Here is a 13962-nt window from a genome sequence, read left to right on the forward strand (position 1 = left end):
TATCTTTAAAGATGGAGTGACTGTTTTCCTAATGGGCTTCTTACAGCAAAGGGGGAGAAAAATCTATTCGCATGGGAATTATGTGCAGAAAAATAAATCATCATTTCATGAAGGTTTCATACAGCTTCCTAATCAGCCCATGCTCATGCTTTTATTTTTTATTTTATTTTTTTATATAAAGAAAGCCACTAGTGGAAGTATGATCTTTAAAAAAAAATAAACAAACACAAACAGCAATTCCCAAAAAGGTGACTTCAAGGATACGGCATCTTTTCAGTTTAGAAGTACGCAACACTATAAAGGTGAAAACGTCAGAAACCAGAGCACACCATTCAGAAAGGTATCTACAAAAGTCACACCCAGATGCACACACACGCTACTCTGCTACTGGTGGGCGTTTTCGACGAGCAAGACAGGGCGGACTCCCCAGAACAGTTAGACAACCACAGACAGGCACAAATTTACACTGTCAACGCTGTCCTTTTTGTCGCTGCCTTCACTCGCCAAAAAAAAAGATATTTTTGTTTTTTTTAAATCAACCGCTTCTTTTTTTCTGCTCACGCGGTCTCATGCCTAGAAAGAAAAGAAAACCTCTTCTGCCTGTTGACTTTTGAGAAATTGTCACCATCCTCCAAGTTAAGAAGTCTCTCTCTTTGTTTCTCTCATAAATTGTTACGCCAAAAAAATACGCCAAAAAAATTTAAACTAACCAACATTCGTTGAATTCCACTGGCAGGTTCCGTGCAGCCCATCGAGATCTCCTCTTATTCCCTGGCTGCTCCCAGAGTTCCAGGTTCCTCATCCCTCGCCTCTCATCCTCCTCCTCCATTCCCACCCCTGCTCCCTCCCTCTCCCCACCTTCCCGTACACACACACGGACACTCCAGAGGTGCCCTGCTCTCAGATCTGGGTGTGGAGGGTGTGTCCGGGGGGTGTGTAGGGCGGCGGCGCGGGGTTGGGTTTGATGCCCCGGGCCTTCATGTAGGAGATGAACTGGTCAGGGATCTCAGCCAGCACGTCTTTCGCCAGCCTGGCCATGCTGAGCACGTGGTTCCCCGTGCGGTCCATGTAGTCTCTGAAGGGCACGAACTGCAGGGAGAAGACAAAAGCAGAGAGGAGATCAGAGGCAGACACAGACGGAGATCAAGCGCAGCAGTTGTTTGACGGATGCCTCAATCCAGAAGCCACGAGGGTGAAGGACTCTCAGCCCTGCCTATTCACTCGCAGCAGGGCATCGCTGTGTCATCCCGTTCACAAGCCAGAGTGCAGGGAGGTTAAGTAAGTTGCTCAGGGGGGAGTCGAGCTTCTTTATAACAAGCTCTTGTCCTAAATGAACCATCTAGTGTCTTAAAACAACATCGTTAGCACATGACATAATGACTGTGTATCTGACGCTTTGTGCTGCTCCCACTCCTTTGTAGCAGTGCTTCAGAAGAGAGCATTATGTCAATATTATTACGACACTCTGCTGATAGGATGCTTTCCAAGCCGACAGCTGATAACAGCGGCATTAATTTTCCTCAAGGTCCTGATGGTTGTCCTTTTGAATGCATGGTGAAGGGGAACCAAGTGAGCAAAGAAGAGAACATCTTTTACAAGTGGCTATTAATTATATACCCGTGACACTGGTGAGGAATTCCAGTGCACCTCCACTGCCAAAGGAATTCCCAGAGAGCACTGCTGCGGTCATGTGACTCCATTCGTCTTCAAGGAGCCAGTTCCCTGGAGCGCATTGTTCACGTTCACGATTATTTTGGTAAATTGAGCTTGACGGTTGTTTAAAAAAAAATATTTCTACCTCAGATTCCTGCTAGTAAACAGGTGCATCTTGAGTGAAGTTTGTTTTCTTGTAAAGCTACTTGAAAGCCCATTAACATGTTTTTATTGTTCTCTGAATGTCTGGGTGTGCTTTGTCAATGACAATATCTCCACAAAGCACATCGTAAGGGACAGCCTCAATCTCAACAAGTTTATAATGGTCTCTGCAGTTTAGAATCAACTCAACTAATGTGACATATGGTCCAAAGAGGGCCAAGTATTGGTTATTTTTGCAAAGCCACTGAACAGATGCGTACTGACTTCCCGGCCCTTTGTAATTAGCATGTTGGTGCCCTTTATACGATGGCATCAGTCTGCGCTGTCTTCCTGCACAGCTGGGCGAAAGTGGCAGTTGTGCCGCAGTGACAGTCATGTGGCAGTGCTTCTGTTTTATTGTACAGTGGCCAAGATGCCTCTCTCTACTCCTCCTCCTCCCCTGCTGTCCTGGGTAATAATGGGAGAAGAGAGGAGCAGACGATCTGCACTTTCGAAAAGAGTAGAGCGAGAGAGAGAGAGGGAGAGAGATAGACGCGGTGAGGATTTGTGGAGCCATTTACTCCGAGGGAAAACAGGAAAGCTTTCATGATAATAGTCACTTAGTAGGCACTTATATCCCATCGACTGAGAGAGACCAGGGGCTAAAATATGCTACTGACACTGCAGAGGAAAGGACACAAGGAGGCTAGAGTCAGAAGTTCAGGGTAACACACAGTGAGTCAATGGCAGAGCCAAGGGTTTGAACTATAGTTAAGGAAAAAAACATCTCCCCGAACTATCTAGCCTCTTATGGACCATCTACCTCCTATGGCTCTGTTGAATAAAGACCGACGCACTTTCTCAATCCATCTTACGGCTCCTGTGTGAGGCTGAGATTCCACACCGTCTTTTCAGAAAGGCTATTGTCTCGAAAGGGAGAGCTGTTCTTAGTCCTTTCAGATGCTCGACAATGAAAGCCAGAGACGCAGTTAGTCAGTAGCGATTCTTCTCTACTTTCTAGCCATGACGCCTGGTTTCAGAAAATAATTGGGGAGTTAAATCCCCCGGGAAAGGCAAACCGTACAAACTCATGCCTTTAAATATCTTGAAGGTCTGCCGGGAGTCGCCCATTCCCTCTCCGACTCTCTTCTCGCCTCCTGTCTCTCCTGTCAGACCTGCACGCTGACATGGAAGGGGATCCTGGTTAGCATAAGCAGAACACCTCCGGAGGTGGTTTTCACCTCGGGGAACAGTGATTACGTGCCAGAACTGCGAAGTGAAACAGTAGGAGACAGAATGCGCGCGACAGAGAGAGAGAGAGGGAGAGGGAGAGGGAGTGAGAGAGGGGAGCTTGGTGTTTTGACTCCAGGAATATTGATTGTATCGAGTGCAAACACAGAAATACTTTTTGCCCCCCGTCGTGAAGGTGGAGCGTGACCTTGATCGTTATTTTGTAAAATGCAGAGACCTATATTTTTAGGCAGCAGTGAAAATACCATTTCAGCTGCTGCTGTGCTGCTGCTCGGCCCTTGTTAAAGATGTGAATTTCTCTAGGGAGACCTAGTAATAGGTGGTGGTTCTTATATTACACAGACGACTGTTTATTTTTGAAGAGGTCAGGTTTGAAGATTGAAATAAATATGTATATATCTGTCTCATCCTGCTGTGTATCGATATAGGCTGATGATATCTGTCTATCTATATATAATGCCCAACAAAATATATATATATATATATATATATATATATATATATATATATCTGTGAATTATACAATATGTTTATTGATACTTCAGTTAGATTTCACATAATTAACGTATGCAGTATGTAAAACCATTTTCTTATCTTTACAATATCCAAAAGTGCTGAATTGATCTAAAATGTCTTTTCAATGTTTAATATCCGTAAATACATTTGAAAATCTGGAGAAGATAATTCAGTTAATACAACATATTAACTGGCGATGCTGTTCGCCTGCCTTTAATAAGGAAAACGTGCGAGCTCAGGTGTCAGTCTGAGTCCTGATCCTCATCTGTCTTCTCATAATCCACAGAGGAAAATTGGCCGAGACTCTGTTACAGCACTTGTGATGGATGAGACTCATAAGAGTTTATACTAATAAACGGATATATCCAAACACATACCACAGGTGGGATTTCTCCCTATGTTTATGGGTAGTTTTTGCTCGTGCTCAGATATTGATTTTATAAACCAGAATTATTTGAAGGCTGTTTCTCCAAACGCCTCTTAGTGAACTTGGGCTTGTTTCAGTCAGTGAGTTACTCACCCTTACTGTTCCGTTGCACTGGGAAAATGAGATCAAATAAAAAAAAGATATGTACGGCGGATTTAGCCTCACTGAATCCATTACATCTCTCAATAGAAATAACTGAATTCCAGTTGCCGTAAGAACAAAACCATCCATTACACCCACGTCCTTGGCCATATTCTGTGGAATACAATGAGTCGATCTGAACTGAATATCTATTTCAGAGAGTTTTCCCACTTTTAGTGGAACATAAATAAATCAATTAAATAATAATAATAATAATAATAATAATAATAATAATAATAATAATAATAATAATAATTATAATAATAATAAAAAGGTTTGCTTTTCAGTTTACGAACCTTCTGAACTGCTGGTATATTTCAAAAAGGATTTGTGCAGAGTCTTCAATATGGAGAGGGATGTTGGGCAAGGATTAAGTTAATTAATTCATTAAACAAATACATTATTTCAAGAAATGAATATCAGCACAATCAGTGAGAAGAAAGAAGGGATGTTAGTGAGGTTCCTCGGGGGAAGTAGTTGGGGACAGAGTGGAATCAGGGGATTACCTGAACAATGTCTCGCTCGGCCAGTTTGCCCCGCGATGAGATCCTGATATCGTCGCCGTCCAGCTCCACCATGGCTGCAGAGAGAGGAGAGAGAGGACAGGCACGCTCTCAGCACCAAGCCGGTCATTGCTGCTCTGCTTCCCGTGCTGACGTCTCACAGGAGTTACATCCGAGCGTCTCATAGCAAGCATCTCCAACTAACTAACGCACAACGCAGTTTTAATGTTTTGCACAAAGCTTTTTGCTTCGGCTTATTGGAAAGTCACCATCAGTTTTCTGGGAGTTGCAATTTGTGCCAAAAACAGTCTTGTGCTGTATAAGTGCTTAGGAGAACAGCACGGGTCATGTTTCTTTGCCCTGTTCTGCCTGTTCCCTTCACTACACCCGTAGCGTTACATGATCAAAATGTTTGAGGTGCCCATGATATTAGTTTGCTGCACGGTTCATTAATCAATCTACAACCAGTGTAGATTTCTAATTAGGTGTACAGTAAGTGTGATGAATTTCTAATTAACATGGACCCACTGTTCGTTTTCTTTTTTATGTAGTCTATTAAGGATGTGTGGCATATGGAGAAATAAAACGTTGTATTGCCGAAGTATGAACGCAATCTCGCCGCCGACTTCAGGTGAAAACAGTAGTGTGTCTCTAAGGCCTGGGAGGAGAAGTTTGAGATGATAACTCTCTATATTTCATGAGTACGAAGAGACAGTCGTGCCTGAGTTTAAAAGAGAGTGAAAATGGGCTTTGGGCTGTAAGAAGCAAGCTGTGGTGAAAACACACACACACACACACACACACACACACACACAGCATCTCTAATACACTCCCTCACAGTGCATATCTCAGCCCCGACCGAGGGAAGGAAATACATCTGTAAATATCTCAGAGACATTCAATTATGGATATGCGTTGTGTTTTCTCCATCCATTGCGCATGACGTCTCCCGGGTGTAAATTCAACTGGAGGTGTCTGCTTATTAACAGGAATTGCGAGATTAATAATTACTTCATGCCAGTTAATTAGCCCCAGTCACTCTCGAGCTAACGGTTCCTGCTTTATGTCTGTCAAACCAGGCCTTTGCATATAGCAGTCACATGATGATGTACTAATGCATGTATTTTTATGCTTTTAATAATCATCATTTAAAAGCTAAATATTACCGTGTGGTTACTTCTGTATTATGTAAAGATTAATGCAGCAAATGCTACTGCTGTATATTGTGCATCAATATATATAAAAAAAAATAATAATAATTACAAAAGTATCAGTTTGTGGAAGCTTTTCTTGGACGTAAATTGTATAATTGTTAGGATTTGGTCCTAGTCACTCAGGTATGGTTTGAGCTGAATTGTTCACATGGAAGTGTTCCTGGAAGTTACAATTAGGTCTATATCACTTTTTTTCCCAGAAATCATTATACACAACCTACGCAGCTCTGAGGGAAGATGAGGCGGGTACATACCAATCAGTCAACAGTGTGAGTGTGCAGTCAGACAGGCATGTACGTGATACACACGAGGGTCTTTCTTACCGTCGAATTCAGCCTGGCCCACTCCAACAATAATGATAGACATGGGGAGCTTAGCAGCCTAAAGGAAACATACAAACAGAGTCAATGAACGCTGCAAACAGGGTTTGCTGTTACCATGCAATCAAATGTCAAGGAATGTTATTATTGGCAATTCTGCTCTTCCGATGCTCTTCGAAATGACTCGAAAGCCTTATGTGGGGGGACGGGATTTTCCAATTCTGGGGGTGTCAAGAAGCAGCCGCCGCAAGATGCAGGATGAAAACAAAATGCAGCAGAGGTCTCCTGACTGTGACCTCATTGCCTTTTGACACAGTTAAAAAATGTGATGGGGGGGGATTAATTAAACATTAGTGTCCAATTAAGCTTCTGTGTTTCTCTACTTGTTTTCACAGTTCCGCGCACACGCACAGTAACACAAAGACATTGACACACTGGGAGACACAATTCTATTAACATCCTGCCAGGCGAGCCGCAGGATTTAACATCAGAGCGTTTCCACACATTACCATTTCCCAGCTCCGATCCCAAGGCTGGCTTTAAACATTAAAACACCCCCATCACTGCACTTTTTAGTCATAAGTGTGGCACAACAGCAAGTAAACCAGAATTTCAGCACCAATATTACATTTGAAGAACAGATGACCAATGAAATGACGTCATAAAAGTAAAAACCAACACAAAGTAATGCAATGAAAATGAGCTCCTCGATCATTGGAATTTAAGAAAAGATAAAAAAGAAAAGATCAATTCAGGACCTGCAAGCAACTCATTCATTCACATGCCCTTGTAGGAGTTTGAAATTACAGTGCCCTCTTAAACAGAGACCTCTCTGTTGCCGGTGGAACATGAAGTGAGGTTTGTAATGAGATTTGCGATTCTCAGGTGAGCCTTAGAGTGTCTGTACAATCGTGGGATGGTTTCAGACTGATGATCTGTCTGTTTCACCCAGACACTTTCATGAACAAGAGAGAATCACACAGCGTCTCTTTAGGTGCATCTTCATTCCCTGCTGGAGGACACAGACACATCTGGAGTGCCGAGTTGTCAGGAGTGAATCAGGACCACAGAACAAGCCAGTCTTTCCTCAGATCGGCAGGCGAACAAAGAGCAGAGAGAGATATCTTCAGCAGGGTGAATCACAGATCTAATCTTATCCAATCCTGGGGAGCATGGGAGAGCATCAGGGAGAGGGTTGTTGTGTGTCAGATGAGAAGAGGAGGGCCGTGCTCGCCCTCAGCCTGCCTGTTAACAGTTTAGCGTCTCTAGAATCCAGAGGACTGCGACGGGGGGCCGGGAGTGCTATTGACGAGGAAAGATGTCCCTTCTTCCTCGGTGACAGTGTGCCTGAGCCGAACTGACATACTGTGGGCAAAAGCAGTGCGTGCGTGAGGAGGGGGACATGGAACAAGAGGTGGGGGGTGCGGGCACTCACTGTCACACCTGAACTCAACTCATTGTGACGCCTCATTACTCACTACTACGGCTCCCGCATTCTCCACCCCCACTGCCAAGATGAAGGCTTATAAATAGGCACTAGCCTACACTAAACAGAAAGCACCTAATCCTGCTATGCATGCTCATCTTTGTCGCAGTAAAACAACTAATGGCACTTGCACACACCTGCCAGACTGTAAATGCTGGGAAATAAAGGTGGGTTCATGAAATGGCCCAGATTTCAATATTTCATTAAGCCATTTCAGCACACAGTGTGGCAGATATATGAAAATAATTTGGGCATAAAGGCTTTGTACTCTGCATTTTTGCAGGAGGTTTAGTCTGTCAACCAAGAAGGTATCATCGTGTTTGCTTGGCATCCGGTGCCACGAATGCCAGTTTCTGCCAATTAAGTTGTGGTTTTCCTCCGAGTTGCTGGTGTTCAACAAGAACAATGCACAAAAAAAGACATTTCTTAGACACAGAGTGAAATGGCATTTTGCATTCTGTCACCATCTCATGTTGAACTATAATGACAAGCCAAAATTATCTGTGCTCTACAATGAAGCTCATAATAGGTTATTGTTGTAATTTGGATTGTTATAATTGCACTCCAGATAGTAATTATACACAATTCAGACTTTTTTTTCTGTTGCAGCCTGTGCTATTGTACTGCCTGTGTGACTGGCAGAGCATCCCCTTTATCAGGAGGAAGAGCTTCAGTCATCAGTAAAGCTGTGCAACAGAGGACCCCAGGAGACAGCACACCAAACTGCTGTAGTGCACTGAAACTACTGGCCATATATTACTGTTCAGAATCAGCCTGTGTAAGGTTTCCTGAGTGGCTAAACCCACGAAGGCCTCTGCATGGAGCTCAGATTGGCTCTTAAATTTTAGGGATCACTCTGTAAATATCAGTGGCAATGGCAAATGCCTTGGTTCCACTAGCTTAAGCGGCCATGCCATGCCATGCCATGCCGTATTGCATGCTTTTTTGTAAAACCAGGCCGCTATGAAGTCCATCCCTCTTATGGGAGGAGCAGCGATTGTGGGTTTGGTTTGTGTTTGTGTTAAAAACAGACAGAGAACAACACTACGAGCGACACAGCCTGATATGGAAAGGACTTTTGTGTGTGTTTTATTCTTTGTGCTTTACATGATTGTAAACAGCGTAATAAATACACGTTTCTGTTAAGAGATATCAGGAAGAGCTAAACGTGTAGAGAGAACATTATATTCAGACAAGCATGTTCCCATAAGAATACGTTTCCATGTGCAACAATAACAATACATATTTGCTATTTAGTATTATTATCATCATTTGTGCTAGTATATATGTATTTTAAATGGCACAGTGTGACTCCCTTAACTTATTACTCTTACTACAGATTTGTAACTGCAAACAATACTTTTTGCTGTATTATTTATAATTTACTTAGCAGATGTCCTTAACCAGGGCAAGTTACAGTTGAAACAAAATACACACGTTTCACGATTAATCATCCAGCTACAATATAGCAGGTTATAATTTAAAGTGTGCACGTTTCAATCATGGCATTTATGGACTTATGGATGCATTTATTAAACCAGTCCTTAATGTTTTAGAGGGAAACCCAGATCTGCTGTATTTATTTATTCATTAATTTAACTTGTAAATGGCCACACGTTAAATAAATCGTGTTCGCCTTCACACTGACTGTCTCTGCAGGGCTGTTATACAACAGACCTGCACACCATTCACAAAACCACAGCCTGAAACACCGTCATAAAATATTAATAAAATCGGCTGCTACGGTCCGATTATTATCCTTCAGTTTATTTTTAACTAGTCACGGCACTGCACCAGGGTCCTGTGAAATCCAAGTTTTTAATACACTCGGATATGAACTGTAAGTTATTGTTTCTGTACGTGGATTTCACTCCATGCTGCTAATAAAACTGCAATTTCTTCGTGATCGCACACGGCATTTGAGATTATATCTTCCGACACAATGTATCTGATCTCTTCCCTGTCTGTCTACAGTCCAGCACACACCTCCGCTTCTGAAAGAGAAGGATTTCCTTAGTGGGGTGACGGACGCTTACAGACACATCTGGCAGCAGATAACCGCCCACAAAACATGGACGCGTCCAGACACGTCTAGATGCTTAAACCAGTGGAAACACCCGTTTAAGCGTCCAGGGCCACACAGGGCAAAAGTGGTCTGTGACTGCTATTCCCCAAGGGGCACCATAAAAAGATGGAGTTGAGTGAGAGAGAGTTTCCTGAGCTCAAGATGCACCTGCAATCCCTATCGCTTGTTAGACTGCAGTGTTATCAGTGAGGGCTTTGTCAGTCTTGCTCAGAGTACTTATCTCCACTGTTTGCCCTGCAGGTCAGGCAGAATGAACAGAAATACAGAACTGGATGATACAGGTTTTGCATGGATGTTCTTGTCTTCGTGTGAATGGGTCTCATTCTAGTAGGAGGGTCGTGACAGTGAGCTGAATGCAAAATAGGAGGGAACAAGGTAAAATATTAACCAGAAATACCAAATACAATGTGTCAAAACCAATGACGTCACACAGCCAAAATATTTACGTTTTTAAAAACACAATTTGTTTTCCGCAAGATTACGCAAGCTACATGATTCCACTTTGTCGAGTCAAAGAGCTGAACAGGGTGCTTGAACTGTGAAACAAAATTAATAAACAGGAAAATGTTTGGAACGCAACTCACGTGTTAAACTAAATTAGCCTGGGTGCATAAGACTGTGTTCTCCCACTGTGGCCCAATAAAATGAAAGCTTTCCACACATGAACAGTGTGTGTACTCCTGCCATTCCCAGATGCTACATAATATGAAAATTGTATAGGTATAAGGCGAGGCCCCTATCTCTTCATCTGCCTGCAATCTATGCACTTACAAACAGTCGATACAATCCTTCAATTACGGGAACGCCAAGACTTGCATCCATCTCTCAGCAAGCTGAACAAACGGCCCATGTCAGAGTTTCCTTGTGATGAAAAGGGCTTCCAATTGACTCACTGCATCTGTAATTGTGTTACTTATACTCAGCAGCGGAGCAGCTGACACTTGAATGTGCAATGAAGGTCTGACAAATAAATAATTTCCCATTAAAATACAATGCAGCACTGACCTTCTTCGAGGCACTTTAAGGCACATAATTAAATCCTTGTGGTATGCGATCTCTCACCTTTCTCTCTCTCTTTCTCGTTAATTAACACCTAACGTATGTGCACATAAACAGACTTCGTTATTTTGTGACACATGTCAGGGAGTGATGCTTTTGTTTTTGAAGGGTGGGGGGTGGTGGCGGTGATTTTATTTTGACACTAATCACATTTATTTTTCCTATTTTTCCCAACAGGAGGACCCTACACCATCTCCCCCCCCCCCCGAGGTGGTCATTCTGGATGGAGCACAGAGGACCTCTTTAAATTGAGACCCTTGGCCCCTGGGAGATAATCCCTTGCTTATGTAAAGGTTAATAACCAAAATGTAATAAAACAACATCTTTGGGGTCTAAAGATAACCGTAATCCCTCCCCAAAGCTTCGGAGGAAGGTTTCTCTCCCGTTCTGATTACTGTATTCAAGGTAAGCAAACAAGGATTTATACAGGAGAGGTTGTCGTCGGAATACAAATCAAACCAGGCACGAGCCATTCCTACGCCATGGGAGGAATAACATGAGGCCCCAGCAAAGAAGAAAAGGGTTAAGGAGACCAGATGAGATGGGGGAAAAAGACATAATGTGTTTCTGCAGCTGCCGTGATGTGAACGCAGAGAACAGGTCTACAGGGACGGAAGGAGGGAGGCAGGGGAAGTGAACTGAGTTGTGTATTAAAGTTGCAAGACACCCTTTAGAGTGCTCTCTCTTGCTTGGCAGAGTGCAGCTGTTGTTAATGTTTCATCTGTCTCTTAAAGCACACTTTCAGTGTCTCTCAAGGATCTGAGAGCCGGTCCTTAACTGTCATCCATCACAGCATTTTCATCATGCCCATATAGCTCGCCTTTTGCATCGTCCGTGTGAGCAACGTTTAACTGGCACACTGTCCCACTCAATTCTTTGGCATTGTTCTCTTTCCATATGTTAACATCACAGGCAATGAACGACAAAATCACCTCGTTCAAGATCACTTGCATAGGACTGGAATATCAGTGCAGCTTAGGTTGGGAATTCATAGTAACAGGGAAGATAAAAACATAGCGTCTGACAGTTTCTTTCTTTGCGATTGCTGTATTAAGTCCAGTAACTAAAACCCTGGGGAGCAAGGAAAACTACAAGAGACATTCATAGATTTTAAAGTCTGTGTCTATAATACTGTAAATATTCTTTATGAGAATATTTTGCTGTAGGAGCAAATTGAGAATGAAGGGGTACTCTGCATAAAATGTAAGATTTAGAAAATCTACCTCTGTGATACAATAGAAACCTCTGGAAACTGAACACTCATTGAGTTTTTTAGATTGTTGGTCCAAGGTTTCGGCATTATTTGGGACCCAGTCTGCTGGGTGTGAGAAAGTAGAATACAGTGGTGTGGTCGAGGGCATATACCCACGAAGATGTAGCATATAACCTTCTATAATTGCTATAACAAATTCTGACACTCATTCCCCATTTTCTGGTCCACAAAACGCCAGCCCTCCCCCCTGTCGTTTGACGAATTGCCAACATTTCCCCCTCCGGTTGCCGAATTGACAGCACCCCCGGCAAAAAAATGCCTGCATATAGAGTATACCCACTTCTTCAATCACCACTACAACACTGGTAGAATATGCATAGTGTATGATTCCAGACTACAGGGAATTGAGCTTCTACAAGACAAACACATGGTTCCTTCAAAGGAAACAGCAGGAATTCAACAAGGCAATGCACTGGGGGAATTTCATCATGATGGTGGTTAAAAATTCTAGGCTTAGAGACAAGGAACGGTTTTATCTACGGCTGTGGGACAGCTGTGTTTTCCTTTTTACAGGAAAGTGTAATATGTGATGTGATAGAAAACCCATGCACTGGGAAGACAAAAGAAGGTCTTGAAAGATATTCCCTGTAGGAAACTCAGGCACCAATCTAAACAGGCCAGGTTGAAATCACCAAGGTTCAGGAGGGAAAAATCTAATATATCTCACTCTCAGAGCTTTTGGCAGAGATTCTTTTTCTGCGAGAGAGACAGAGAAAATGTAGGCATGGAAAAGAGAAACTAAACTCTCATAGTCTTCTTCCTCCTCCTCTCCCTTTTCTGTGTTTCATTCAAATATGGTTTTGCAGAGAAAAAATTGGCCAGCATTTATTGGATTTAGTAATAGCAGAGCACTTAGCGCCGAAGAAAATTGTGGTAATGGAGGAAGCTAAAAGCCCGAAAAATATGCAATGACATATTTTTTTGCTGTATGATACCATGGAGACGGTGTCAAGATTGGTCAGATTACTTTCTGAATGAAGACTTGAAACACATATGTTCCCGGATGCCTGCACACAAATAGACAGAGTGAGTGAGTGAATAGATCAATGAATTAACGGATTAACACAACAAGTAAATAAACCAATGTCACATTTCACTGCATTCGATCTCAGTTTCCTTGAATTCACTTTTTACCAGCACTGCGATCCAGCTAAAAGAGAGAGGCAGGGTTAGAGGGAAAAGGCAGAGCAGAGACCGGCAGAAACCTCGCTGGTGTCTTGGGGGAATGGCGGCCAAGGCACGATAGAGCAGCAGACAAGATCTTAAAAGGAAGGTGTGGCTGTTCTAATGGTTTGACCAACAGTCGCAAATTCCCTTTAAATCCAGTCTGCTGGGATGTCACGGCCCTGCTGGCTGCAGACTTCGTGCCATCTTGACGACAGCAATCCTGTGACATCTGCTCTAAGACGGACTGGTCAGTGCGTTTAAGGGGCGGACAGACCCCTGGACACACACAGGACACACACAGGACACACACAGGACACACACTCACTAACACACTGTTGTAGGGTTGACCTGCCAATATTCACTAACAAAACACTGGCTCTAGAAAAGTTATACGATATGACACTCAGAATTGAATTAAGGAACGGTTAGAGCAAATAAAAGACATATATATATATATATATATATATATATATATATATATATATATATATATATATATATATATATATATATAGAGAGAGAGAGAGAGAGAGAGAGAAATGGTGGTTTTCAGAGTTTAATAATAAAACAAGCCTTTTTTGTGTACTCCAGTCTTGACATGAGCCCTTCCAATTGTCAGACAAGCAACAATATAATTTACTGATAGTTCAGTTATTGAGCGGCATCTGAGCAGCTCAATTAATAACATCCTACATTTCTGAACGGGTGAAAATAAGCAACACAAA

General features: G+C 42.7%; 1 protein-coding gene across 1 annotated transcript in view; it reads right to left on the reverse strand.

Annotated features, from left to right (window-relative positions):
* Positions 1-874: 874 nt before the first annotated feature.
* cpne5b (copine Vb) overlaps positions 875-13962 on the reverse strand; it is a 101716-nt gene continuing 88628 nt past the window's right edge. The window contains exons 18-20 of the mRNA XM_066705685.1: positions 6170-6227; positions 4636-4709; positions 875-1089 (exon numbers count right to left, since the gene is read on the reverse strand). Of these exons, the coding sequence (XP_066561782.1) occupies positions 901-1089; positions 4636-4709; positions 6170-6227 (321 nt within the window). The 3' untranslated portion in view covers positions 875-900. The remainder of the gene's footprint in view (positions 1090-4635; positions 4710-6169; positions 6228-13962) is intronic.

The sequence above is a fragment of the Amia ocellicauda genome, chromosome 5, assembly GCF_036373705.1.
Source record: "Amia ocellicauda isolate fAmiCal2 chromosome 5, fAmiCal2.hap1, whole genome shotgun sequence".
Lineage (NCBI taxonomy): Eukaryota > Metazoa > Chordata > Actinopteri > Amiiformes > Amiidae > Amia > Amia ocellicauda.